The 27,403-nt window shown below is 38.5% G+C and overlaps 1 protein-coding gene across 1 annotated transcript in view; it reads left to right on the top strand.

Annotated features, from left to right (window-relative positions):
• The window catches only part of LOC104461085 (dystonin-like), a 70,849-nt gene extending 43,493 nt beyond the window's left edge, over positions 1 to 27,356 (top strand). Inside the window, exons 27-43 of the mRNA XM_010072540.1 lie at positions 2,297 to 2,466; positions 2,778 to 2,937; positions 4,371 to 4,565; positions 5,767 to 5,895; positions 9,409 to 9,552; positions 10,408 to 10,596; positions 11,352 to 11,481; positions 12,256 to 12,419; positions 12,737 to 12,899; positions 14,200 to 14,354; positions 14,517 to 14,591; positions 15,464 to 15,481; positions 18,552 to 18,669; positions 21,953 to 22,152; positions 22,616 to 22,726; positions 25,442 to 25,565; positions 26,926 to 27,356. Of these exons, the coding sequence (XP_010070842.1) occupies positions 2,297 to 2,466; positions 2,778 to 2,937; positions 4,371 to 4,565; positions 5,767 to 5,895; positions 9,409 to 9,552; positions 10,408 to 10,596; positions 11,352 to 11,481; positions 12,256 to 12,419; positions 12,737 to 12,899; positions 14,200 to 14,354; positions 14,517 to 14,591; positions 15,464 to 15,481; positions 18,552 to 18,669; positions 21,953 to 22,152; positions 22,616 to 22,726; positions 25,442 to 25,565; positions 26,926 to 27,191 (2,511 nt within the window). The 3' untranslated portion in view covers positions 27,192 to 27,356. The remainder of the gene's footprint in view (positions 1 to 2,296; positions 2,467 to 2,777; positions 2,938 to 4,370; positions 4,566 to 5,766; positions 5,896 to 9,408; positions 9,553 to 10,407; positions 10,597 to 11,351; positions 11,482 to 12,255; positions 12,420 to 12,736; positions 12,900 to 14,199; positions 14,355 to 14,516; positions 14,592 to 15,463; positions 15,482 to 18,551; positions 18,670 to 21,952; positions 22,153 to 22,615; positions 22,727 to 25,441; positions 25,566 to 26,925) is intronic.
• Positions 27,357 to 27,403: the final 47 nt, after the last annotated feature.

Genomic DNA, 27,403 nt, shown 5'->3' with positions numbered 1-27,403 from the left:
TCTGTCACAGGGTTTATTGAGAAAAAAAAAAAAAAAAAAAAAGGCCCTGAAAGAGAAAAGCCGAGATAATACATTTTCTCTCTCCCTAATATCTAGTGTGTTGCCAGGGACTTTTAGGGGTTATTCATGGTCTGTTTATCAGCGGGTTTTTTTCATTTTTAGAAGTCAGGAATGGAAAAACCCTTACTAGTAGATCACCCAGTCCATTCCTGTGCTAATGCTGCATGTTCCTTGCACTACATTTATATGAACCTGGCTAATTTTATCAGTATGTTCCCATCTTCCTTAGAAGGAGGGTAGATAGTTAATTACTGAGATTCCGTTCATTTTACCTGTCTGCCCTTGGCAGTTTAAGCCAAAATCTGCTCTCAGTTACACCTCTGTGAAATCAAATGAAAGTAAATACGGGGTAGCGTATGTAGTCTCTCAAAGAATGAATTGACTGCAACCTTTTGTTTACATTTAAATCTTTTTTTTTTCCTGTATAATCCTTTTCTGGCAGCAGTTTCATTGTGTTTCCTTGTACAAATCAAGTAACACTGTGCATGTAGTGTTAAGTAGTTAATAAACCCCATCAAAGAAAAGGAGCACAGACATTGTTTGTATTGAAGGAACTTTTATAATAAAATCTGGTTATTTTAATTTTTGGAAATTATTGCTATTGTAGTTCTAGCTTGACAGTGGTGCTTGTATTCTTTCTTAGAGTGTGCTTCCTTGTTTTATATGAGGAAAATGAAAGGCGACAGTAAGGAAATATTGAATTACAAAACAAATGATGCTGGGTTTTTTTTGTTGTTTCTTTTTTTTTTTCTGATAAATGGTGATCCTCAGTTCCCTCTGGAACCCTAAAGTAAGGACAGTACAGTGCAAAATACCAAGCAAGTTTTTAAAAATGAACCTTGAATCACCCCAGGTAAAGTTGTACTGTCGGTATGGCATAACCCAGTGCCTACCTCCTAATTAAGACAGCTCCATTCCACTTCAGCTTTCTCTGGCACACGATCACATCTAAAAAGAGCAGATGACTATGTGGACACATGGGAAAGTTGGTGGAAGAGTTGAGCTACCATGGCACAGGTTGGCCCAGGCCAGCTGGGAACAGCTTGCCAGTTGGAGTTGAGCAGGCACACGTGCTGGTAGTGACCATGAGGAATCCTTGCGATCTTTACATGCCACTAGAAGTTGTAAGTGGTAATTATTTCCTTGCTGGATGTGATGATACTGAACATTGCTCTGAGAACCAGATGAAAACCTGTTTCAGCAAACACTGAGCAAAAACTCTTTTGGCCTCGTATTTTTTTTGTGACAAAAAAAAAGAAAGACTATTTCTTTGACTGACTATATATGAGCTTCCTAAAGCAAACTTGTGGTTTTGTTTTTTAACTGATTTTCTGCTAGCAGTTCGTAAAGGTGTGAAAACACTTAAGCATTTTTACCATTGAACAGCTGCTGTGTAGGGCTGGTTTTGTCTTTTGGCAGCGTTCCTTTATTTATTTACTGTGTCAGTCGGTTAACTCCTCTGCGGTATCAGATGAGCTGTGTTTCTGTGTGCTTCTCTGTGCCTGTGAAAAGCTTCCAAAGGCTCTGGACAGAAGGAGCTGTCAGAGCTGGCAGGCAAATGCAACTGCTGTGTCACTGTCATCTTCCAAAGTCCCTGGGTCACAGAAACATGCTTGTGATCATGGCTTCCAGCCCTAATTGAGTTACTGGGATGTTACCTGGCTGCTTCTTGTGCCTGAATCAGTCTACTTTTGGCATACAATTCTTCCCAATTGTAGTATGCTTCAGTCTTGGGAGGGTTAAATGCTTATGATTGGAGATTTCCTAGCTTTGACCGTGTTGAGCTAAACCAAAATTACCTTTGTAGCCCTTGGGGTGCTCTACATTGGCTTGAAATCTTAGTCTGTGAAAAAGCAGTGTGAAGACTGCTCAGTTCATGGCTCCCAAAGTAGCAGGTTTTCACATTCTTCTGACTACCAGGCAGCCCCTTGCTGAGATTTAGGAATATTATGGTAGGACAGTAATCCTGGTTCTTGCTGAAAGAGGGATTTTCCAGAGTTTGTTCCAGTGGGCGTAGAGCTACATTCCCAGAGAGGGACAAAATGCAGGGACTCTGCTAGTGTCAAGCCCTGTGTCAAGTGCCTGTGGCACTGAAATTTTGCAGTAAGTTTAAAATTTTCTTGTAGCAAAATTTACCATTTTCATTGCAAATAATATGCCAAAGATTAATTAACTGTGGCCTGTAAGCAGTTAATGCAGTATGGGTATCTTTTTTTTCTTACATATATATATATAGGAATTCCAGAAATCTCTTGGTGCCAAACATTCTGTGTATGATACCACAAATAGGACTGGACGCTCCTTGAAAGAGAAAACCACCTGGGCTGATGACAATTTGAAACTTGATGATATGCTGAGTGAACTAAAGGATAAATGGGATACAATTTGTGGAAAAACAGTGGAAAGGTACATGAAAACTAATTATTCAGCAGACCAGGAAAAGGCTTAGGAGAATTCTTTTGGCTTCTGTTGTGTAAAAGTAAAACCAGAGTGGATAGTTCTGACAAAGCAGTAAAATACTAGGAATGCGTACTTTCCTGATGGTATGGAAGAGAAGTTGGGGTGTGTGGGGGGGGGTGGTCTCCCTATTTAAAAAGGGAAACACTGATTTAAAGCTCTTAGTTGTTATAATTTTATGCTGAAAATATTTTCTTAAAGTGTACGAATGACTATTTTGTGTGTGTGTGTTCATATATATATTCCCCCCCCCGCCCCAGGCAAAATAAACTGGAGGAAGCCCTGTTATTTTCGGGACAATGTACTGATGCTCTCCAAGCTCTTATTGACTGGTTATACAAAATTGAACCTCAGCTAGCAGAAGATCAGCCAGTACATGGAGACATTGACTTAGTGATGAACCTGATCGACAATCACAAGGTAATTCCAAAAATATTCTTTTTTTCATTACTAGATTGCTCATAAAATAGCATTTTTAAGCTGTCTTTATTGGGCTATTCTGTAATTTTTAGAAACATGGGATAGTTTTATAATCCAAACATGTCATCAAAAATTAAAAATGCTATAAAACATGCAGGGAAGAAAACAGCTGTTAGTGACTCATTGACACCATTTAGCGTTGAGATATTCTGTTCAATGCTGCTGTCCTGTGTATTTATGAATACTGTCAAAAATCACAAGTGTGCATTTATGAATGTGTTTGGGCAAGAGGTGGCAAATACTATTTTACTGAAAATCTTTTGGGGGAGACAGGACTTTTTATTTAGTACATCTGCTAGCCAAATGTCCAGTACGCTTCTCATTACTGCAGCAGCCTTTGAAACCTGCAGGACTGCTGTATATTCATGGAGAAAAGTAATTGCAATGCTTAAGTTATGCACAGGAGTATACAACTAGACTATGGCCCAAGAAGCCTACATTGGCAAACTGCAGTATTTTGTTACTGAAGTGTTTTGGGAGATGAGAGCAAATAGGCAATGTAGGACTGTGCCTCCGAATCCCAGTTTTGCAGTTCAGTATATCAGAAGAAACAGCTGTTGAAGTTACTGGTATTGCAAAGGCTACATGCAGTCAGATCTCTGGAGCCTGGGAGGATTACAATGTGAAGGTCCCTCTGTCTACCAGTGACTTCCAGTATCCAAAGATTGTTCAGTGAGGAGGAGATTTTGTCCCTCGTGAAAAAAAGTATTTGGAAACACGGATTGTCTATAAAAATTAGCTTGAAATATGCTGGAATTGCTTCTGAAATCTCACTGTATATGACAAGTCATAGTGGCACAGTATACTGTAATTGTCATCTCTTCTTTTGAGAGCTTCCTTTATGTAACTGGAGCTTGTTCCATCTGCAAATGTGAACGTACTCTCACATAAATATCTGAATATATGGCGAGATCTACAGCCTTAGAGTCAGACCCCCAGATGGGGTTTTAGTTCCATTTTTATGATTTTAAACCTTCTCCTTGATTGTTAGCATTTTATGTTGATCTTTTCCTGCTGTGGCAATCTTGTGCATTAATCAAGTGTGTCAGATCAATTGCTTTGATAAAGAGCATAAAGCCAGCATGGTAAGGAGGATAGATTTTCCATGCATTGGATCAGAGTGCATTCTCAGGATCTACCCGACATTTTCCTACTATATTCCAGTTTTATTAGGATAGCATAGAGTGTCAGTATCTTCCTATGGAATCTATCGGGCAGAACTTGTGCGGTTTGTGTAACTTTGATGGAGTTATTCTTGACTGAACTAAATCCATATTTTGATTTTTTTCTTATAACCAGTAGTTTCTTTGTTTATCTTGACATAATTATGCCTTAATGAATTAAACATATCAAATGTATTTGGTGGTACATAGGCTTTCCAGAAGGAGCTGGGAAAAAGAACGAGCAGCGTCCAGGCTCTGAAGCGCTCTGCCAGGGAGCTGATAGAAGGCAGTCGTGATGACTCTTCCTGGGTCAAAGTCCAGATGCAGGAGCTAAGCACTCGTTGGGAGACAGTTTGTGCCCTGTCAGTATCCAAGCAAACACGACTGGAACAGGCTCTTCGGCAGGTAGAGGAATACTAATGGTGCTACGTGTACTCTATGAAAAACAGAGAAAATATCTTACAGTCCAGTTGTCAAAAAATTAATTTCATTTTTTCATGTAATTCAGTTTCATTTAATTTCATTTGAAAACACTTATTCTCTTGCTCATGCATTGCTTACCTTGTCTCCATCCCTTTACCACAGCACATAAATAATGCCTCCTAGCATTTATTATTCATGTTGTTATTAGTCTATACCACAAATGCAAAACAAATGTTTCAAAGACCTTACCATCTAAGGAAATCACTGAAGTTACAGTCAAGCGTGAGGGGTGATTAAGAACTGTGCCCCTTTCACAGGAAGCTGGAGATTACAATCATATCTATGCCCCTTTTGCGTTATTGGAAAGAAGTAAATTTGTGTACTGAAAACTTGTTTACATTGGCACAATTACAGTGCACAGTGAAGTATATTGTAGAAAAAATGGAGTTGTGCTGAGTGCACTCAGGAGCTAGAGCAGTGTCTGTCAGTATTGGCTGGTACCGCTCCCAAACAAATAGGTCCATCTGTATTGTTTCCAAACCTCCGGTAATAGGGATGTACTGTGGAGCTTGGGCTGGTGCTAGGATCAGGCTCCTACAATAGCGACATATCCACTGTGTACAAAATCCTTGCCCGGCTTTTCCCAGGGTACTGTGTTTGTCCAGCTCTCCAGTCTCTCAGAGGGCACAGTCCTGAGCTACCTCAGACACGAGATGTGTCTGAATGTGGTTGTGCCCAAAGGTGGAACTTTCTTGCTTTCTCCAGACGTAAAAAGGGTTAGTCACCAACGTGTTGTCAATTAATTTTGCTTAACTAGTGATTTAGGCTATGCAGAAAATATAGTTCTCAGCTCTCCAGCTGGGCCATGAAAGCACCTCCCGTGTAATTTGCCAGTGTAAAGGCATGACATTCTCAGCTGAGCTGCAGATACACTGTAAATCAGATGACTAAAAGCATGAACAGGCTTTTAGGCTTCCTATAATTTTTTTGGGAAGCATGAGATATTTTTACAGTTATGAAAATGTAGTACTATATAGCATTGACTTTTTAATGGAAAGTTAATGTGCCAGTACTGTTGTGTGATTAATGACTCCAAATGTGGGCTTAGTCTCCTTGTGTAAGCTGCAGTGTGTCTGTCAGATCCCTTCGTGAGTGACCATGACTACTTCTTGTATTTTAACAGGCAGAAGAATTCCACTCTGTTGTCCATGTCCTTTTGGAGTGGCTGGCAGAGGCAGAGCAGGCTCTTCGTTTCCATGGCATCCTTCCAGATGATGAAGAGGCCTTACATACACTGATGGACCAGCACAGGGTAAGCAAGAAAATGAAGAGGGTACTTTGCCTCCTTTCCTTTATTCTTCCTTCTAACAGACCTATTAGAATGAAAAGTCCGTGCCGTACAGTTACATCCAGCAGCCAATGTTTGTTTTTGCAGCTGTTTCTATGGAGAAGCTAGAAATCTAACGGAGTTGACAGTTTGATGTGCATACTGGTGTTGGGCTGTTGTTTGAGTCATCTTGGCTTACTGAGAAAGTAATGGGCCTTTAGAAAGTTGCTGTAAACATTTAGAGACAGATGGAAACCCCTCTGTGGAATATATGCTGCCTGACAATTATAACACAGGCTGCTAGAGTAGCAAAAGTATATGTTGTCTTAGCACCATTGAGTAAAGCAGCGTATAGCTTTCTTTCAAGGTCATTTGTAAATGTCAGCAGAATTATGTTATCATCCATTAACCTTCTGTCATGGTGAAACAGCATGCTGTCGTACTTCACTTGCATTAGGTACTGAAATATTGCAGTGCCATGGGTCTGGTATCTGCAGATACTAGACTATAGGTCATCAAACTAACTTTGCAGTAATGAAATGGGAAAATGGCTAAGTAAGGAGCATAGAGGTCATATTGTCACCTTACAACGAGGAGGCTACAAACATGCACGTTGAAGTCCATGCAAAACTCTTCTTGTAAGTGCAATAGTAACAATACCAAGAATGCAGTGCCCACAGTGTTATAGAACAAATTACAGGAGTAATGGATTTGTTCATCATTGCTCTGAAGAAAGTTAGAACAAAGCTTAACGAAACAGAGGGTGGAAAGGCATCCTCTTTAAATTGAGTTTGGGAATATTATTATGCAGAGGAGTGCGTTCAGGGTATGAGTATCTAATGGTTCTTAACTAAGGAGTTTTCAAGGTACTCAGTTTGCAATGTTTTGAAGAAGTTTTCAGAATTAATTCAGGACTCTGGAAACTGGGTGCTGTTCTTTAGCTGGCAAAGGTATGTATCAGCATATGTTGACTAGTGTTGGCAGCAGCAACCTGGTGTCTCCAATGCAGTGAAATTTGTCTTTTAGCTGCCGTTCCTCCACATGTGCTTCATCAGTTCCCTTTTATTTAATTTTTTGATCTTCTGAATACGGAGGAAAGAAATGTCTGAATTAAATTTTCAGGCCACTGAAGTCATTAGAAAAAAAATTGTAAATTTCTCCCTCTGCAATGTAGATTGATTAACAAAATATTTCTGTACAAAAGCTCGAAATGGTGCTGCTGGAGCATAGCTTGGAACCTCAAACCAAAGCAAAGTTGTCTCTGAGAATCCCTGTCCAGGTGGGGAGAATAATCGCTAGCACAACACAACCAATCTCAATGTTAGATGTGGCCATACAGTACTTAAATTTTTTTAGTAGGCTTTAGAAGATGTTCTCCCAAGCACATTTTATTCTTAAAGGCCAAATAATAAGAATACAGAAATTGTGAAGTTAGGAAAGATTGTGGCGCTGCTGCTTTACGACTCAATAAGCCCATACAGAAAAATCTTCCTTGAATGAGTGGTCTCTCCTCCTAAGCTTATAACATTAGCTTTCAAGAATGAAAAAAATAAAATAAGGGAAAATGTAATATATATGGTGTTAGTTTTAAATACCCCATCTGTATTATAATGCTGCAGTATTGATACCAAAAAATGTATGACTGACATTATTTACATAAATATGAAATGTATCTTCCTTTCATCACTATGATTCTTGTAAAATAGTTTTTAATGCATTTGTACCCAGCTGCGTGTTGAAAGGTTTCTTCAGGACAGTATTTTATCCAAATGGTCCATCTTTATGCCCATTACTGATTTTCTTTTCTTGAATACTGCACATGATTTAGTTAATTCTACTGTCTTGGGCTCAGAGGTTTGTGTCACTCAGCATCCTCTTTAGGGACTGAGAAGTGTAGTAACTGCATTAGTTAATGAGAAGCATCCCATTTCCTCTCCTGTGAATGTGTCTATATCACTGGACTGGCAGGGAGTTCAATACAGTTTGTATCCTTTCTGAGGGAAAGTGTAATACACTGTATGTAGTGTTTCACAGATTTAGATTTTGAGATACACTAATACAGCTGTGCAGGGAAAACAATGTTGTTGTTGGTTGTTTTCCTTCTGGCCCTGGCTTATTTTGAAAATCTCTCCTTGCAACCCACCCTGACTTTTCCAAAACCATTTTGAACTGAAATGTTCTAAGAACTCTTACATTTTTATGAGACAAGGACTGCTGTTGTTATTGGGTCTTAAACTCTGACATTAATTTAAGCTTAAGTCAAAATCAGTTAGTAACGAGTCTGTTCAAATATGCAGCCTGCCTATTCCAGGCTTTTAGAACAAGGTAGAAGATATTATTTCTTTTATACTTTTATTTCATACTAGCTTCATATTTACTTTGTAAATGCACAAGATAATGTCATTTTGAGTTGTTGTAGAATCTGTTTTTACAATATTTAGGTGATTTTGAGTTTTCTAGGATCTGACTTGGCTGGTCTTCAGTTTCTGGAATCCAACATAGCTTTTTGTGGATGGAGAGAAGAGTTAAACCTTCAGAGACATGGTTCTATTTTGTAGCCCAATTAAAGATGTCAAAATAAACCAAAAAAACTCCACTAGGCACTCAGGGATGTTGACAGTTCCAGTTAAGGGTTCTCACAAAGACATACAGACTTACACAACATTTAGACATAACAAAATAGGCAGAATAGTAAAACTGTTGTTGTATAATCACTTAAAAAAAAAAACCAAAAAAAAGGCAAACTATAGAAAGGATGGGAAAAGGCCTTCAGTTTTTTTGTTGTTTACCCAGCGCACCCAATTCTGGTCCTGCCACCCTTTCATTTGCTGGACTCCCTAGGAACATCAATGGCTAGGAGCTTGGATGTCTAAAGCTGTAAACATCCTTTTGTTTTTACAAGATTTCTCCTACATGGCAGTGCCTCTGAAAACAGCTGGTTAATTAGCAGTCTCTGTGTATGTTCTTGCTGTGTCTCCCTCTCAGCTGCTGAGTTTTCACATTTGTGTTAGTTTAGTATAGCTGCTTCTGAAGTTCTCTATCATCTTGTCTGAGCATGTAATTATAGTTGGACATTTCCAGCCTCTGCTAGGAGCTTGATAGTTTATCATGAAGAATTACTGTAACTGCCAGACAAGCCAAGTCATCTGAAATGTTGCCAATAATGATTCAAGCCGTCATATAGTTGATTTACGGCACTTCTAAAATGCTGCGCTTTTCCTTCTGTTTTTTAATAAGGGCATGTGTCTATCAAGTATTTACAGTCTGGTGGGCTTTTAAGGAGTGGCGAGTTGGAGTAAAGATTTTAGAGGTTCATTTAGTACTTTATGTGGAATAGGCTTTTTAACAATTTTAAATTTTTCTCAGACAAATTAAACTTGCTCTTGCAAGTGGAACCTGTTTGAGCAATCGAGAGGCTCGTGACCTTCCAGACAATGCACTCAGATCTCTCCTGCAAATTTTGTCAACATCTAATTGAGATTGTTACTTCTGGTGTAGGAATTTATGAAGAAACTGGAAGAGAAAAAGGCAGAACTGAATAAAGCAACAGGTATGGGAGAAGCTATCCTAGCTATCTGCCACCCAGACTCCATCACCACCATTAAGCACTGGATAACAATCATCAGAGCCAGATTTGAAGAGGTCAGTATATGTCAAGCCATCTTCTTGCAGCAGTCTGTCTTTGATTGGAACGTAGCTGACAACCATGGTATAGTTACACTGGGAGGAAATGATCCAGCTGTTGAGAACTAAACATTTAAAATACTCGCAGTGATGGATGTGAATACCATGCTTCCCTAGGTTTTATTTTAAAATTTAGAGGGCTTTAAGAACTAAAGCAGATGGCCAAGCTTCTTTGTTAGTATGTTAAAGGAAATACTGCCTGACCTAACCATGTGAAGAAAGCCAATAGTTTCTAGGGAGAAACTTAAACATTACAAAGGAAAGAAAATGCAGGGCAAATTTGAAGCCTTTTCTGATTGCATTAGGGAGGATTTCAGTCCAACATATTCCTAATCTGTAAGATTTCCAAATTATTTAAGTGGCTACAAATAGGTCTTAGAGAATGTACCACGCTCACAGCTGCTAAGGTGGTATTTTCTGTGTATATTAAGTTTAAAGAAAAATTAAATACTGGTGTTAGCTTCAGTATGGCTTCAGGAGCACCCGGGAGGAAGATGGACACCAAATCCTATGTGATTCACTATCTTAGACATACTGTTTGACAAAGTTTTTAATATGTTTCCTGAATGTGCTATGTACTGCATTTAACAGCACCTAATCCTGAATATCTATGGAAAAAAATGTGATGTTGAACAGGGAGTTCTAGTCACCTAGCACCTTTAGTGATCAGCCACTACCTCTAGTACCTTTCATAATCAAACATTGAATAGGCGGGGGGAGGAAGTTCTGGGTTTACAGTTAGCAGAGCAATTTTAAGTACGTTTTAAAGAATTTAAGATGTGCAAATAATCATGCATTGATTCTTTTATGAAGGTCTTAGCATGGGCTAAACAACATCAGCAGAGACTGGCAGGAGCTCTGGCTGGACTCATTGCTAACCAGGAACTGCTGGAAGCCTTGCTGTCCTGGTTGCAGTGGGCAGAGACTACACTCACTGAAAAAGATAAAGAGATTATCTCCCAGGAGATTGAGGAAGTTAAAGCACTTATAGCTGAACATCAGGTAAGGCATGTTAAGTGGCAGGTGTCCTACACATTCCATAAATGGTTATCACATCTCAGCTAGGCTTCATAATCAAGAGAGAATCTCCTGTTTTCTCTCCTAATAACGGAATCCCTTTTCAGATAGTCAGTTGTGTGTTTGTACATGTACAATGTGCTGGTAGCTCATTCAACACAAAGGTAAAAAACCCAACCAAATGAAAATTCAGTGTCACATTGTTCTAAAAGCGGACCTACAACTCCCCATAGGAACAAGGGTAATAATAATAAAACTCTATATGAAATATATGATAGTGCTGCTGCCTTAGAACTAGTGTTGCAGTGTGGACTAGTTGGATTTCAAAAGTATGTTTATGAAGTGCCAGAGGGAGCTGATGGTGCAGTGAATGCTCATAGGCTTACCCCATCTTACACGCCAGAGCTGTTGCACTTCTGTGAACTGCAGTCTGGACAGCAAGGAACACCTGAGTACTCGGAGTAAAAATGCTGTTGTACATCACCTCACCATAACAAAGGAGTTTGACAGATTCTTTTTTAGATTTAGCCTTCCTTTAACAGGTAGGCTATAGTGGTCTTAAAAGCTTACATTGCTGATTTTTCTTACCTACAAAACCTTAATGTGTCTTTTTCGTGAGGCTGGCATTGTGTCTTTCTGTGCCATTCATGTAACTTTGGTGTTTTGCTATTGTATGTGTTTTTCATTCCTGTGCTTACTTTTGTGTATTGTTCATTAAACCCACCTCTATCTGATTGCAGACATTCATGGAGGAAATGACCAGAAAACAACCTGATGTGGATAAAGTTACAAAAACCTATAAAAGAAAGGCACTTGAACCCACTCCAGTACAATCTCATATTCCTGTTGTTGATAAGGGGAGAGCAGGAAGTAAGTAATGAAGTATTTTGGGGCAGGTCACACACACCATTGCTCTGTCTGTAAAGATAACATATTGCTAATAATCTAATAGGTTTGGTTAGCTTCTAGTGAAACAATGACATTCTCTTGGCTGATTTTTGTAATTATCTCTCATTCTTCATTGTGACTTGTATTTTTAAATTTTGTCCTGTACTTCTTCAGTGCAGCCTTTCATATGCTATTAAACTTCCAAGAGCGTGCACATGCTGAGTCTTTGCAAATCTACTGTTATCTGAAAGTGCAAACAATTTTTTTACATAAAGGTATGGAGACAAAATTTTGCTCTTACTGTCCATGAAATTATATGGATCCAATTAGAAAGTGTGTTCAGTGAAGTTGAATGGAATGTGAATCATCAAGTGAGGAAATTGCTTTTTGTATGTTTAGATATACTTACCCATTGTATTTTATACTTGGCTATACATGGAACTTGCTTCTATAATCAGGCTGTTTACTTTGTAACTCTCTGAGAGATTTGCAAAGATTTTATTTAGCCTGTGCAACTTCACTAGTTCAACCACTACTAGCTGTTTCTGGCTAGACAAAAGATACTTTAACCACCATGTTGTCCTTCCTCAGCAATGGTAAAAAAAAAAAAAAAGCCATTAGATGCAGTCATATCAGAGTATGGGCTCATTATTTGGGACAGGAAGGAGTAGTTGTAGGAAGGTCAAGTACTCTTCATGTGAATATTTGTTTTGTTTGAACTGGGTGAGACTTACATGTTTTATCATGTTTTAACAGGAAAGCGTTCCCCAACACCAGGCATATATCCGTCAGCAGCCCAGGCACAAATTGAAACCAAGAATCCACGAGTAAACCTTTTAGTCAGCAAATGGCAGCAAGTCTGGCTTCTGGCCTTGGAAAGAAGACGAAAACTTAATGATGCTTTGGACAGGCTTGAAGAGGTCAGAAAGGGACTGTACAGAATATACATACTTTTTGCATAATTTTGTTAACCCTGGATTAAATTGTCAATACTGTAAATACTGTAAACAACTTCCATATTTGTTATATTGTATTGTATGATGCAGCTAACTGAAAACACTGAGATAACACGTGCTTTAATGTGCTTGAAAAGATGTCATTCTCATTTTAAATGTTTGGAGAGTTAAGACATTTAAAATGTTTCTATAGGTCCTCAAAGAATGCAGATGGTGTATCTCATGGATTTTCTAGATTGATTGATTTCAACTGAAAAAATGTATTTCTCTTTTTTATTAAGCTGAGAGAATTTGCCAACTTTGATTTCGATATTTGGAGGAAAAAATACATGAGATGGATGAACCATAAGAAGTCTCGTGTGATGGACTTCTTTAGGAGGATTGATAAAGATCAGGATGGAAAGATAACAAGGCAAGAATTTATCGATGGAATTCTTTCTTCAAGTAAGTTTTAAAATTAACTTAACGCTGAACTTGGAACAAACATCTCATGAAGTCTTACTGTCTGTATAGTGTACCCTATATGGTTTATTTTGTTAGAAGGTCACAGATTTCCCTTTTGAAGTCATTAATTATGATTAATTTAAACTATAATTCTTTTACTTGAAACATGTTTCATAACATCTATAGATAATTTTCAGAATCAGTTCATATGGTTATACGAATTTTATTAAAGAACTTACATGGAATAGTTTCAATTATAGAAGAAAACCATGTAATTTCTGAAACCATTGTTTCCATGAACCATGACCATGTTCGTATACTTGTATAATGACGATCAAAATGTACAAGCAGTCAGACTAGGAAGGGACTTTTCCTAGCTTTCCTGATGGATTGATATTCCTTAGGTATGTAGAGTGGTGGTCAGCCTTTCGCATCAAGTCTGTGCATGATCACGTTTCCCTTTAGTAATTGACTCATAACAGATAAGGGCCTGCTTCTTAAAATAATTCTTTATCTTCAGATTATAGAGACTTTTGCTTTGAGCAGTGAAGATTCAGAACCAGGCTGCTTTGGGCATTTCATGTTAAAGTTATTCAGTAGGAGAATATTGTCAAGTCTATATTTTCCCCCTGCTTTAGGAAATGCAGTTATATAGTCACTATATGTGTGCCTCGTTGTTTTGTGTGAATGGACAGAAGGTAATGAAAAATCCTGATACCACCAAGAGGTTTAACAGCTTACTCATTTAACTCAGTTGGTATCAACTTGTTACAGCTGTGAAATACAGATGATTTAATCCCTGTCCACCATCTGGAAATTCTCTTCGGCCATTTTGTAGAGAATCTCTGTGGGTTAACAATCTGCTGCTGTGAACTTGATCTAAAGAAGGATTTCATGAAACACTGCATGTTTCTGCAGCGGGAAGGCCTTGCATTCCAAATTTAATTAGCAGTGAAATTCTCGCTTGACCTTTCTTCACTAACAGTTTATCTTGTTAATCAGTGGTATTTTATGCACTTTGAAGGTCAAAATGTTAAAAAAAATACATCTACAGTTTGATCTGTGCTTCTCTTCAAGCCACACTACGATATTTGTTTTGTCCAATATCTAGGTAACATTGGAGATGAAGATTGTTTTTTCAGAAAGATACTTTCTCTCTTTTGAATGTTGTTGGTTTTTTGATAAGCATTATCTGTCACCTAGTGCCTAAAAGCCTTTTAATATTTGTGATATAGCATTTCATTGTAATGGGATTGAAAAGACAAAAAACTTGGCTTCTGTTGTTGTCTTTGTCTTCCAGAATTCCCAACAAGCCGACTCGAAATGAGTGCTGTTGCAGACATTTTTGATAGAGATGGTGATGGGTATATTGACTATTACGAATTTGTAGCAGCTCTTCATCCAAACAAGGATGCATATAAGCCTCTCACAGATGCTGACAAAATTGAAGATGAGGTACATTCTCTGCTCTCTTAGATTGGACTCTGTTCTACTGGGGTCACGTTCTTTAAGAATTAGTTTCATTTTCACTCCTATCTAATTTGAAGTTTATCAATTAGACAAAAATTTAGAAATGTGATATTAGCAGTAAAATAATCAGTTGTGGTTTTTTTGCAGGTTACAAGGCAGGTAGCTAAATGTAAATGTGCAAAACGGTTTCAAGTGGAACAGATTGGGGATAACAAGTACAGGGTAAGTCTTCTAAGGACCTTCTTAATTCTTTCAGTTTACAGATTCTTCATATGCCATGGTTATGCAAGGAATCAGGCTATACTAATTTACAGGAATTTTGTATGACAATTATATATTTTCTTTAAGCTTGTCTAAATTTTATATTTTTTTCTTGTTAGAACAGATAAGCTAGAAGTACGGGAAAGTGCTGCTGCTTGTATTTATTTTCACTGAAACTGCTGAAACTGTTTTCAGCGTATGGGAATTTTTGAAAGCTAACAGCATGCTTACATACACACACGCATACTTACATACAGCAACTCTTTAAAGGCCAGTCTTTTTGCCTGGATACCCAAAGTGTTCAAAATGTCGCTCATTTTCTATTAGTTTCATAAAAACAGTGATATTTTCCTGTGGTATTGTGTTGGACTTCAAACAATGTTTTACCAAAGTGTATTCAGTTACTTCTATCCTCCCTTGTCATTTTATTGGAGCGTATTGTTCCTTCTGAAGAAGTACAAGAAATGTGTTAGATATCTGCAGAACAATTTTAGATCACAGAAAGATAAATATCACGTTGTGGAGAAAGATCTGCTACCCCTAGATTCAATAACCAGAACAATTTCAGATGAAATATGCAATATCTGTCTAGGAGAGTTTACTAAATACTTGTAGATGATTTTAAAAGACCACAGAAACAGCAATGGGAACGAAAACAAAGGCCTTGAATATTTTCCAATATTCAGTCTCCAGATGGCTAGCTACCTGCTCGTCTCTGAAGTAGATACTTTATTTGGAATGTCTAATGTGTTTGTTTGCATGTGTTCTAGAGTCATAGAGAGAATTTCCTGTAAACTAATTGTGTTTTTCTTCCATTTTTCATTTCTTATCAGTTCTTCCTGGGAAATCAGGTATAAACCAGTGGAATGTGTTATGAAGTTTTTCTTTTTTTTTTTTTTCCTTTTTTCTTTTTTTCTAACGCATAGTGATTTAAGCTTGCAATGGTCGGTCTTCTTGCTGTCCTTTCACCTTCAGCTAATTCATTGCTGGTCAGCTGTGGTATTTCTTTAAATGCTATGGAGCCTTCCTTGTCTCAGGATCCCTTCTCTTCAGTCCTTCACCTTCTTTCTTTGGGCATTTTCCTCATTAAGGAGATTACTTTTAAAGGAACCAGATAATGGTCAGCAGCAATTCCCATAGTAAAGAATCTTGAACATTTAAACTGCAATTTTAGAATTACTATTATTTTATCAGTTTTCAGTTTTGTAGCAGAATGCTTCAAAATTCTATGTTGTGTTTTTTAGGCTATCAGATTAAAGGCTGATCACAGTGTAAACAAATCTCAGTGTCATATAACTTACTTCTTGTGAATTAGGCAGAAAATACTTTCATTTTCAGAAAAAAAAAATCCCTGTGCAATCAAGCAGACTGATTCAGAACATAGCTGGTTGTTGGTATTTTATATACTAACGCAGTGAATCATCAAATACGTATTTTGGAAATAGGCAAATTAAACTTGCTGTTCTAGTTCAGACTATTCCCTCTCCCAAAAATGTTGTCAAAGAGCTGTGGCAGGCCTATAATCTATTGCAGCTGTGTTTAGGAATACTTTTTGTCAGCTGGGTCATTAGTGAGTCATAACCGCAGTGGCACTTTGCAGTGGTATAGGGAGGATACGCTAACCAGTTCTCACTTAGTCCTCTGGTTCATACTGATACACAGCTTCTTAAATTGTTAAATCATGCTTGCCTGGTAAGAATGGAAATACTTTACACAAACCAGGTACTGGATACCATTAGTATTATATTCATGCTCTTATGAAGGCAATAATATGTATAATCCATTCTGGAAGCGCTAGTGTTAACAGCATTAGCCATTTTAAATCTAGAGATGTTGAAAATACAGTTGCATACTTATTTATTGGCAAAGCCTGTTGAAGGCTGTAGAAGAAAGCACAAAGAGCAGCGGATAATCTTACCACATGCCTCAAGCAATGTATCTAAGTATAATTTAAAATGTTTTCCACATATAGAACAAGGCTCTGTTTGAAAAGACGATTTGAAATTATGTTAATCCTCTTATCTGTCATCAGTACTTTCAGATCTGGGAAAAATACAGCATTTTTTGAGAGCATCTAGCTTTTACTGGTGCAGGACAGGATCATAGTAAAAATCACCTACAGCAGGCTGGCTGAGGCTTCTCTAGTGACAGTGTTGTTCCTGTCAAGAACAGGCCTTTTTGTAGCTTAAAATAGACTTCCTTTATATTTTTATTACAGTATTTTTACTACTGATTATTTCTTTGAATACTCTTCAAGGAAAATTGGTGTCCAGGCTATTTTAAGAAGGAAGTAGACTGAGTTACCATTAGGAAGAATGCCTTGTTAGATACCTGGGTTATTTTCCAGTAGACCCACTGTGTGAATTAACCACAGCCTCGGTAGACAGTTTCCAAAGGACACTGTATCTGAGCCTTGCTGTAGTGGCCTGATGGGGCCTGACTGAAGAGTTAAGGTAGGATGGGGGAAAAAGAAAGACAAGAAAAAAGGTAGTATCTTTAGAACCTCTAGGAAAAATTCTCTGTAGAAACAAGCCAAAGAAAATAAACGGCATCAGTTTGGATGCACTTTCTTTTTTTAACCTTGATCTACATATGTAAAGCGGCACTTTATTCAGCACATATTGAATGCATTATTAAAAAGCCCTTACAAATAATGCTAATGTCAATGTTCTTACTTAAAACAACAAAAAAAAAATAGTTGAAGTAAGCAGCAAGCTTTGCTTTTGTTTGGTTCCTAAAAGTAATATTCCTTTAAACTTATTCTCTCTTCTTGACTTAAGTAGTACCAAGCAACTAAAGTCATTTAACAAGTAGGGAGCACATTTGTGTGGTTTACACTGAAAGTGTTTCAGTCCCCTCACTGGAGCAAGTAGGTACAGTTGAACTATGGCCAGCATTTCCAGGGGTCAAAGGTTGTCCTGAAGAGGTGCATTTGACTCCCATTGGTTTCAGTGAGTGCTCTGCATGTTTGTGTGTGAAAGCACTACACTTGCCCTGATGATCTGATACCAAAGTAAGTATTTTAGTGGCACTGGCTAAAAAGTACTGAATTCTTCCAGTTAGTTTTCATGAGATCATGGGGTCAACATTTTGGTCACGTTTTCTTTGATCCGGATTTGTACGGAGATACTGCATACTGATTTTGTTATACAGATTTCAGGGGCAAAACATACGTTAGGTCTGGCCATCAGTCCAAAGGAAGAATGGGCTAGTACAAGAGTTAGTATGCAACAGGTTTTTGTGCATCTCTGAATTCTGAAGAACATCAATATGTAGACACAGGAGTAACAAACAGTTTATAATAAAAGACAATAATAAAAGCTGTGAATCATTCATTGCTTCTTTAATGTTCCCTTTCCAACATGCACCTTGCTGTAGATGAGCTATGTCAGTGCTATACCTGAAAATATCCCTATAGATGGATCAATTGATAGAACTGTGCAACACTCATAATGCATTGAATTTCCACCCCATGTGCTGATCATTTAAAGCAATGCTGCCTTCCTTTCAGCTGACATCATTAATATCTAGACTGTTGCAGAAGAGTGTTTGCTTAAGATTTTAACAGTGAAATAATGCAAATAGGTCTTCATTAATTTGCCTAAGTGCAGATTGTAACCAATGAAATAATGTATTACCAATTTTGCTTTCTTTATGAGCTCAGACGTTTGAGAATCAATCATAAAATTAAACCTGAGATTCTTTCTTACCGTCCTTCCATCTCCTTTGGATTAATGCAGCAGCATCTGATTTGAAGTCTTAACAGCTTTAATAATCTGCATAAATAAAAATGATTTTTTTAGCATTTACTAATAATTAAATATAAAAATAAACTTTAAGTATCTGATTTTTTAACCTATCAGCGTTGAACTGCATCTGAATGACTGAGAGCCTGAGACTGTTGTCTGATTTTTATTGCAGTTTGGTGACTCTCCACAACTGCGCCTTGTTCGTATCCTAAGAAGCACAGTCATGGTTCGTGTTGGAGGTGGCTGGATGGCACTTGATGAGTTCTTAGTGAAAAATGATCCATGCAGGGGTATGTAACACCACTGTTAAAATGGACATGCAGATAATTATTTTGATACAGTCACCATTCATTGTGCCAAGATGGAGATTAAATTGTATGAAATGCCAGTTCTGTAAACATCGTGTCACTAACTGTCACGTAATGATCTGTTTTTGTAAACTTTAAATGTCATGGTTAAGATCCTCTTCACTTGCACTGATGTATGTCTAGAACAACTGTAGTGTCTTCTGCGCAGTTCCTTCAGTGTTACAGTGGTGTAATTAGGAGTTGAACTTAGCCCAGATAGAGTTTGTGGCATGTAAGCTGCTTGTATGACTTGGGAGAAATAGGACACGGAAATGTCCAGTGAAACCTTTTCAGCGAGAGAGAAGTTTTAAAGCAATAAATCAAAATAAGGCAATTGAACTGAAGAGTAACAACAACAACACAAAAAAATTTCTCAGGCAGTGGCTGCACCCAAGCTTTGAGGCTCTGCCTTTGTAGCCCCATCTTTCCATTGGCGTTGTCCCCAGAACCACTTTGCAGAGCCTCAAGCCTTGTACAAAGCACATGGAAGATGCCCCGGTCAGGGCATCTTTGTGGTCTGGGGAAGCAGGGAGCACTCTATCACCGTGCCCTCCAGGGCATTGTATCAAATGCATTGTTTTATCCTGGAACAGGCTGCCCAGGGAAGTGGTGGAGTCACCACCCCAGGAGGTGTTCAAGAAACGTGCAGATGTGGTGCTTAGGGACATGGTTTAGTGAGTTAGGTGGTGTGGGTTGACGGTTGGACTTGATGATCCTTGAGGTCTTTTCCAACCTTAATGATTCTATGATCCTTACACAGCAACATAATGACATCTTAGTTTGTCAGAAAGCCTACTTCTGTTAGTGGGAAAGTAGGCTCTGTTTGTCACCGTTCTTGACGAGACAAATAATAGCCAGAGTAGTAAGATTGCAGAAAGTATAATAATTGACTGAGTGAGCTGACATTCTGTAACTAAGTAATCCTATCCTAATAACTAGCAGCATTAACTCTCAGGAGTTCTATAGAATCACAATAGTGCAGGGACAGCACAGAGGAGTTGAGGAGAGGCAAGTGACCTAGTGAAGACAGAGGCATCAACTGTTCTGTAGACCCTACTCCAGTGTCAGCTATCTCACACAGCTTCTACTTTGGGATCAAGGTTTCTAAACAGTTTGATACAGATCTCGAGAGAGTGGACAGCTTGTATTTGTAGCAATTGTCATGCTAAGTCAAGGATGTTAAATCCAAAAAGAAGCTACCACAAAACCCCGTAAGGGCTGACAGTATGTCACTAAGGCCTAAAAACCTTTGTCTACAAAAGGTACTTATAAAACTTCTTATCATAGTATCATGAAAGAGTTGTCATAACCTTGTGATGACATCTGTGAGTATTAAAAATAGTCCTTTTTCTTACAAACATATTGCATATATTGTTTACTAAAGAAATGTAACAGTAAATGTTACATTTATTGGCGTTGGACCACAGGTCTAACTAAAATTTAGCACCTGATTCTGCACCTGCTACTACAGGAAAGTCATTTATGCCTGTAGAGCCATTCTTACTGTATAGCTTCCTACTCCTGTTCCTCAAAAGTGCACAGTTAATGGAGAGTGAAATGAGCCTCAAAATTTCTGACTTCATTGAAGGGTTAACTTGGTTAGTTTTGATGTATCCCAAACATTTTTCTCAGGACTATTGACAGGTAAACTGTTGTAATTCCTACTTGGATTGACACTGAGAGATATAATCCTTAGTAATGGGCTAATTAAATTATTGGAATTCTTTATTATTGTCCTCAGATTAAGAGTTCTTTGGAACTTTATCTCCTTTTCTTTAATAAACCTTGTACTCTATGTATCTCCATAGTATTTTCTATAGTACTTTATCCCTTTTTCCTGGGAAATACATGAGCAGATGAGTAAGTCAACACAGGGAGTCTAAAGGAATACTGATCTCTGTAAAATCATCCAGACACTGGACATTGTGCGTTAGTACCTAATCCTAGTCTTGTTGAGGTCAGTGATGTAAAGTAGTCATGGATGTCAGTGGTGCAGGTTTGGACTTTTCCTTAAGCACTTCGCCTGGCAGATCTGCATTTCCACGAAGGGCTTCTCATGTATACAAATAAATTGCATTTCAAAGAACTGTTGTCATAAACAGCTTTAACAGTATTGGACCTAGTTATGTAAAATAATTCTAGCTTATATTACTTCTTTATGTCAGCAGATCCATACCGTTACACAAGTATACTTGGGATTGCAGCTGAGTCTATCCAAGTGCTATTTCCTTTTTGCCTAGGAGACCTGTAAGAATTCCCCTCAGAGCACTTAGAGGCAGCTTGTGCTCTGAGTCCTGTCTTTTGGCCTGGTGCTCTGAGTCTCTTGCATATGCAGCTGCTGTACTTAATTTCTTCTCCTGCTAACGGTTTTCTTTAATGTGACCCATGTCCTGTGTCATTTTTTCTAGTTCATCATCACGGGAGTAAAATGTTACGTTCGGAATCAAACTCTTCAATTACCACTCAGCCTACTATAGGTTGGCAAACCCCTCTCTTTGTCTCCTTCTCTTCCTCTTCTCCTCTCTCATCATTTCCTTCCAACTTTTAAAATATATATTCTTTTAACAATATGCTTCACCCATCACATTTACCTTAATGTGCTCCTCCATGGGCTGGTGCTTTGCAAGCTGATTTTTTTTGACACGCTTGAAGAGTGTTTCAAAAACACTTGTCGTTCACACTGACAGAGTTAAATGCTAACATGTCTTGCATCTATTCTTGCAGAACATTCTTTCATATGTGTGTTTGTATGTGTGTGTGAGTGCTTAGCCACCAGTTACCTCATCTTAGTTTGGATTTTATATTCATCATTGCATGTTGCCAAACTACGTAACTTCATAGTTTTGAATAAATATATTTGCTGCTTTCCTGTAATTTGTATTTAGCAATTTCTTCTGGAACGTCCAAGCAAGTATTATGAGTAGCTGTAGAGTTAGTAAAATGGCTCATCAGGTTGTGTCTATGTATTAACAGTTGATTGATTAACAATGATTTAGCACGTTGAGCTGAGCTTTCCATTGTCACGCTGACTTCCTTCCTGCTGGCATAAAGTGTTAGAATAAGTGAGTTCTGCACATAACTCTTCTGTGTCCAAAATAAATGCATTACACCATAATGCATTTTATTTATTGTTAAAATGTGCTGGAGTTGGCATGGCAAAAATGGCATTAAACAGCCTTGTTACAGTTTTCATATCTGTCTAAGTGAACACCTTTCTTTGCTGCAGCTAAAGGGAGGACAAACGTGGAGCTGCGTGAAAAGTTCATTTTGGCAGATGGTGCCAGTCAGAGCATGGCAGCTTTCCGCCCAAGGGGCCGTAGATCACGACCCTCTTCAAGGGGTGCTTCTCCCAACAGATCTACTTCTCTGCCAAGTCAAGTTGGCCAGGCAGCTGTCCCGCAAGCAGTTGCTACAAGTACGCCAAAGGTAAGGAGAAATGTACAAGACTGCACTGGTTAACAAACAGAGTATAGATTATTTATTTTTTTTTTCCCTTACTCCAACAATATTGGCGCTTTCTCTAGCTGATGGGGAAAAAGTATCTCAATTTTATTTCTTAGTCTGGGGAGGATCTGAGAAATCTTTTCAGTGTGTTTCCTCTACTGTTTGTTTGCGACACGGGAATAGAACAATTCTTTACGTTTAAGGGTCTGCATAAGCTAACTGGGAATTTGGGAATTGCTCTGTAAGAGCAATGAACCTCTCCATTTTGTTTAAAAAATAAGCTCTGCCATCTCTTCATTTCAGAACATTTGTCATCAACTCGTTCTGCTTAGTTTTTATTTCTACTATGAGATTTGATCTCCCTGTGAAAGCTGGGTATCCTTTGCCATGACATTGTTTTCCATCTACTGTCCTTCATATTTTGATTTACCATTGTTTCATACAGACACCCCATCATTTAACACGCAACTATGGTAAACCATGGTTGACAAACAGCAAAACTTCAACTGCTTCTAAGCCACCAGAATCCTCAGACTATCAAGGGTCATCTGCAGAGGTACAGTAAGGACAGAGATTGCAGTCTAATGACCTTCCTTCACTAAAACTGTTACTTCACTAACAGCCACTAGAGTTTCAGTGCTTCAGAGCTGCAACATCCTTTACATATTAATGCATTGTCTTTATTTTAGACCTCTGTCAAATTATTTCTTCCCCCTCAAGTATTTTTTTAAAATGTTCTTTTATGTTTTTTGACTTTAAGGAAAACTCAGCCTCAATGAATTTATGTTTAAAGTGCAGATGGTTAATAAATCATAACAGTACGCAATGAGCTGGTTGAGCAAATGTGGAAAAGCACTTTTTTTTTAATAAAGCAGTTCATATACTTTGCAGATTTTCCTAAAATTGTTTACTTTGAGTTCATAAAGTACTGTAATATACATGAACTGCAGGAATGAGATTAATAAATCATGACCTTCAGTATAAAACCACTAAATAAAGAAATACCCAATCACTGTGAAGAAAATTGCACAAAAGACTGACTGTGATACATAAATCTTTTCAACAACTGCAAGTTTTGTGTAAGGGGTAGTGACCAATTGTTGCTCTAATAAGATAGCTATTTGATGACTTAACAGGAAGTGAGCCTTGGTCTTATTTCCAGCCCATGACTTAGGTAGAAATTGCTAGTATAGCAATTAGGATTGTGCCAGCAATTAAGCTGTTTGACCAACATTTGAATGGGCTTGGAGCCAAAGTGTCCCCTCTAATGCCATTACAGTCAGTGAGAAGACTGCAGCTGGATTGTGCTGCAAACTGACTTGTCACTTGTAGGAGTGGCTCGTGCCCTGGGTTGGATGGAGGGCTTGGCGAGGGGAAGCTTGTGCTACCATCACCTCTGTTTTATCTGCTTTTCACATACCTGCACTTTGATGCTTAGGGCTAGTCGTGTGACACCTTCCACTGCTAAGTTTACATGACCTCATCGTGGCTTTGCTCAGATATGTAACAGACTTTTCATTCTCTCTTTCTATGTGAGTGGGTGCATCACTTGTGCACACTGCAGGCGGCTGTATGTGTGCAGCACTTCAAGCACATGGGGTTGCTGCTGAGAATGATTGACAATAGCACAAAGTTGAGTCAGTTGTCCGTTTCTAATATATTACTGTATTTTCTTTCATCTCTTAGCTGGTAACTGAATTGTAAGATTAATTGATGGTGCTTTAAAGGGTTTATAGACATGGAAAAGTGTTGTTTTCATTGAATTGCAGGAGCTGAAAGCAGTTGGCATTGATTTCAAATTAGGGCACTGTATTTCCCACCTCCTCTTACAACTGCCAGTAGTTTCAGTGAGTTTCTTTTATGTAAACCTCCATGGTTTTAAGATTATAAATGGAATGAGCATGGTGGGGTAAGTTGCAGTGAATTTCTGAGGCATTCTGCAACATTTTCTACCAAGGAGTGGTTTTTTATTTTATATGTAGACTGCATTTAGGTTTAGGGCAAAACTGAAGAACAAGCTTGATCTCTTTTTTGCACCCGTGATTCTATCCCGTACTTTACTCAAAGTGCAGCAGCTTCAGCAGGGGTAATGGAGAGCATTCCCTTTCTCTGTATCCTCCCAGGCAGTCTCTGTGTAGCAGATTGCCAGTGGCTGGCTGAATGTTAAGCACTTGTACTTGGCTTTAAAGGGAGTTTAAGGTTGTGACTATCCCTGTCAGAGCCAGCAGCTTGTCTGTTCTGTAGCATCTCAGTGTTCTTTTGTTCAGATGTGCCAGAAGTGGTCTGAGCCGGCAGCTGCCAGGAAGGCTCCTGCCAGGCCTCTGCTTGGTGCTTAGCTCTAGGCAGCTCCCAACACACTACTCTGGATCTTGGTTTCCTACCCTACCGTTGTGTGGGGAACAAAGGCACAGAACACAGGATCCTGGGATCCAGGCCACTCAGTGTGCCACATTCGTCCCTGCAGTGTCTGCTCTTCTTTTTGCATATTTACTTAGTATTTTGGTGTTGATTGAATGAATATGAATACTGTAGTTTTCCCCCTATTTGCATACACCTCCTATCGTATGCATTTTGAGATTTGAGGATTTAATTCTTGTGGCTTTGAAAAATCTTCCCATTTGGGGCAGATTGTAAATCCAGACTCATTTTATTTCAGAAATGAGAAAGCAGGCAGGGCAACACTATGGAGTAGAGACATTTCAGACAATATATTGACAAAAAGATCTTTGTTGATTAGTCCTATGTCTTTTTTTCAGCTTTTTTTTTTTCTAGCAAAAGGTTTTGAAATTTGGTAGTTTTGTTTTGCCATCAAAATATTTATAAAATTGAAACACATGTATTCACCACCTATAAACACAGTCAAAATGGTGGAAAGTCAGGCTATGCAGACATAAAACCTCAACTACTTGTCTCTGTTTATTTAAGTCATGTACCATCAACTAATCTTACATGCTTGACTAATTATAAGAAGGTAGCATTTTTCTTCCTTTATGTGCATTGAAATACATAGAGAATGCTAAAATGCTGATGTCAAGCAGACAAAGTTATTTTTCTTCCGTTGTTTTACATTTGGACTACTTCAGATACAGCTGAAGGAGTGTTCGAAATGTCACATCATGAAAAATAGCTGTAGTGACTCAAACCGGTGTTTCAGATTCCCAGTGGATGTTGTTATGATGTTCATATTCTAACCTATGAGCTACCTTATACCAGACCTTACCTTCAGTAGTGACAATTAGGAAAAAACCCCTTTTTTTTTTTCTTTTCATAGGGAACACCAATTCAAGGAAGTAAACTTAGACTGCCAGGATATCTGTCAGGGAAGGGTTTCCACTCTGGAGATGATGGCAGCATCCTGTCAACAGCAGCTACCAGAATTAGAGCTCAGTTTGCAGGTGAGTGTCTTGACTTTAGAACTTGATCTGCTGCTTGCTTTGTTTTCCACCTGGATACTTAGGGTCACATTAGGGTGTGAGGGAGATGTCAGAAGAGTGGGAAGGAGTGAAAGTCCTACTGTCTCTGCATTAGTGTAGCTGAGGGTGCACATGGTCAGGATGGTGGTCACATGGTTGCACAGCAGGAACGTTCAGCTCTGGATGTGCAAATTCACGACTGCAGCCTTCTTGACAATGGTATCTCCAGTGTATCTGCCTAAGGAATTAGGGAAGAAGCATTTACTTAAAAAGAAAGAGTTCTTCACAGTATTCAGGGTATGCTCAACTGCAATGGAGCAAAGGGATCACTTAATCATGACTTGTCCATTTCTTTTGAAAGAAGAACTGCAGTGAGCAGCTGTAGATGACCTTATTAATGGAATGTCTCATGGAGATTTTGAAAACAGTATGGGAAAACAGAAAGATGTGAAGCTTTGCTCTTTCAGGGTCCTCAGAGCAGCTCTGTGTAAGGGAGAGGGGTCAGATGGTTAGAACAGAAGGTAGCTCTACTGGCTTTCCCTCAACTCACATCTTAAGCTCTGCAGAGCATACTGATCAGTACTGGAAAATCCTGTTCAAAGAGTACATGTCTTTCAAGTTACAGGTGATTTGAAAAATGAGCCACCTAAGATTTCAGCTTCAACTTGATGTTCTTCACATATACAGGGAAGCAGATTTGTCAAGATCAAAAATAAGTAATTGGAAAATTGTGAAAAGCCACATTAATAATTTTCTGTTTAAGATTCTCTGTTGTGGTTTTTTCTTCATGGCACATTGTCTGGGCAGGCTTTCACTTTAGCAGGCTTGCTGAGAGCTCATTTACTCAGCCCTTTGTTTGGTAGAATGTATACTCCACCCTTGTTACTTGCAGCTTTCAACCGTATAGTTTCAACTTCTCAAAAAAAGAGAGGGGTACAGATTTAAAAATCAGGATATTCATCTGCATCTCCAAGGTACATATATTGAGAAATCCTGAATTCATGAAGAGGCCAGATACTGAATTCTTCAATAACTGAGAAAATGGCAGGGGAAAGAAAAGATCTGGCTGTTGAGTGGATATACAGTGCATGTCTAGTAAGTCAAGCAAAGTTGCCAGGATAATACATTTTTAATGAGATGTGCTATTAACTGTGTTTCAGCAGTTGATCTCAAATTTCCTTCTCTTTAGTGGGAGATACGGCATCATCTAGCTTGCCTAGCAGAGATATAAAATTTATTTTGGACAACGAGGAATTTTTGGGGCTGCCGAAGACCTAGGAAAGACCTGCACACCTTTTCCATCCTTACCTCTAATGCTGATGGGTATCTTTTCTCTTTCTAGAAACCAGAAGAACTCCAAGCAGACCTGGAAGCCGAGCAGGAAGCAAGGCTGGCAGCAGGTCAAGTAGCCGCCGAGGCAGTGATGCATCTGACTTTGACATTTCAGAAATCCAGTCTGTATGCTCAGATATGTCAGAGACTGTTCCTGCTACAAGCAGACCAACACCCCGAGCAGGTTCTCGGTCAGGATCAGCCAAGCCTTCTAAAATTCCAGTTCCCCAGAGAAGGCCACTAGCTAGCAAATCGGACAAATCCTTGGAGAGATAATATGATTGTCTCTGTAAACGTATTTTCCTTTTACATTAAATATTTAAGTGCATAAGATGTAAAATATTGCGTTGAAATTATTGTGAAATATCGCAAGAGGTGGATTTTTAATTCTGCAGATGGCCTTATTTGTGTATTTGTCTTCTTATTTTATGTGTATAATTTTTGTCATATTTGGTTTATGCCATATCACAGAATCACAGAATGTTAGA

This window comes from Pterocles gutturalis, unplaced genomic scaffold, assembly GCF_000699245.1.
Source record: "Pterocles gutturalis isolate BGI_N339 unplaced genomic scaffold, ASM69924v1 scaffold15642, whole genome shotgun sequence".
Lineage (NCBI taxonomy): Eukaryota > Metazoa > Chordata > Aves > Pterocliformes > Pteroclidae > Pterocles > Pterocles gutturalis.
Note: the sequence above shows the minus strand (reverse complement) of the source record. Positions and strands in the feature narration are given on the sequence as shown.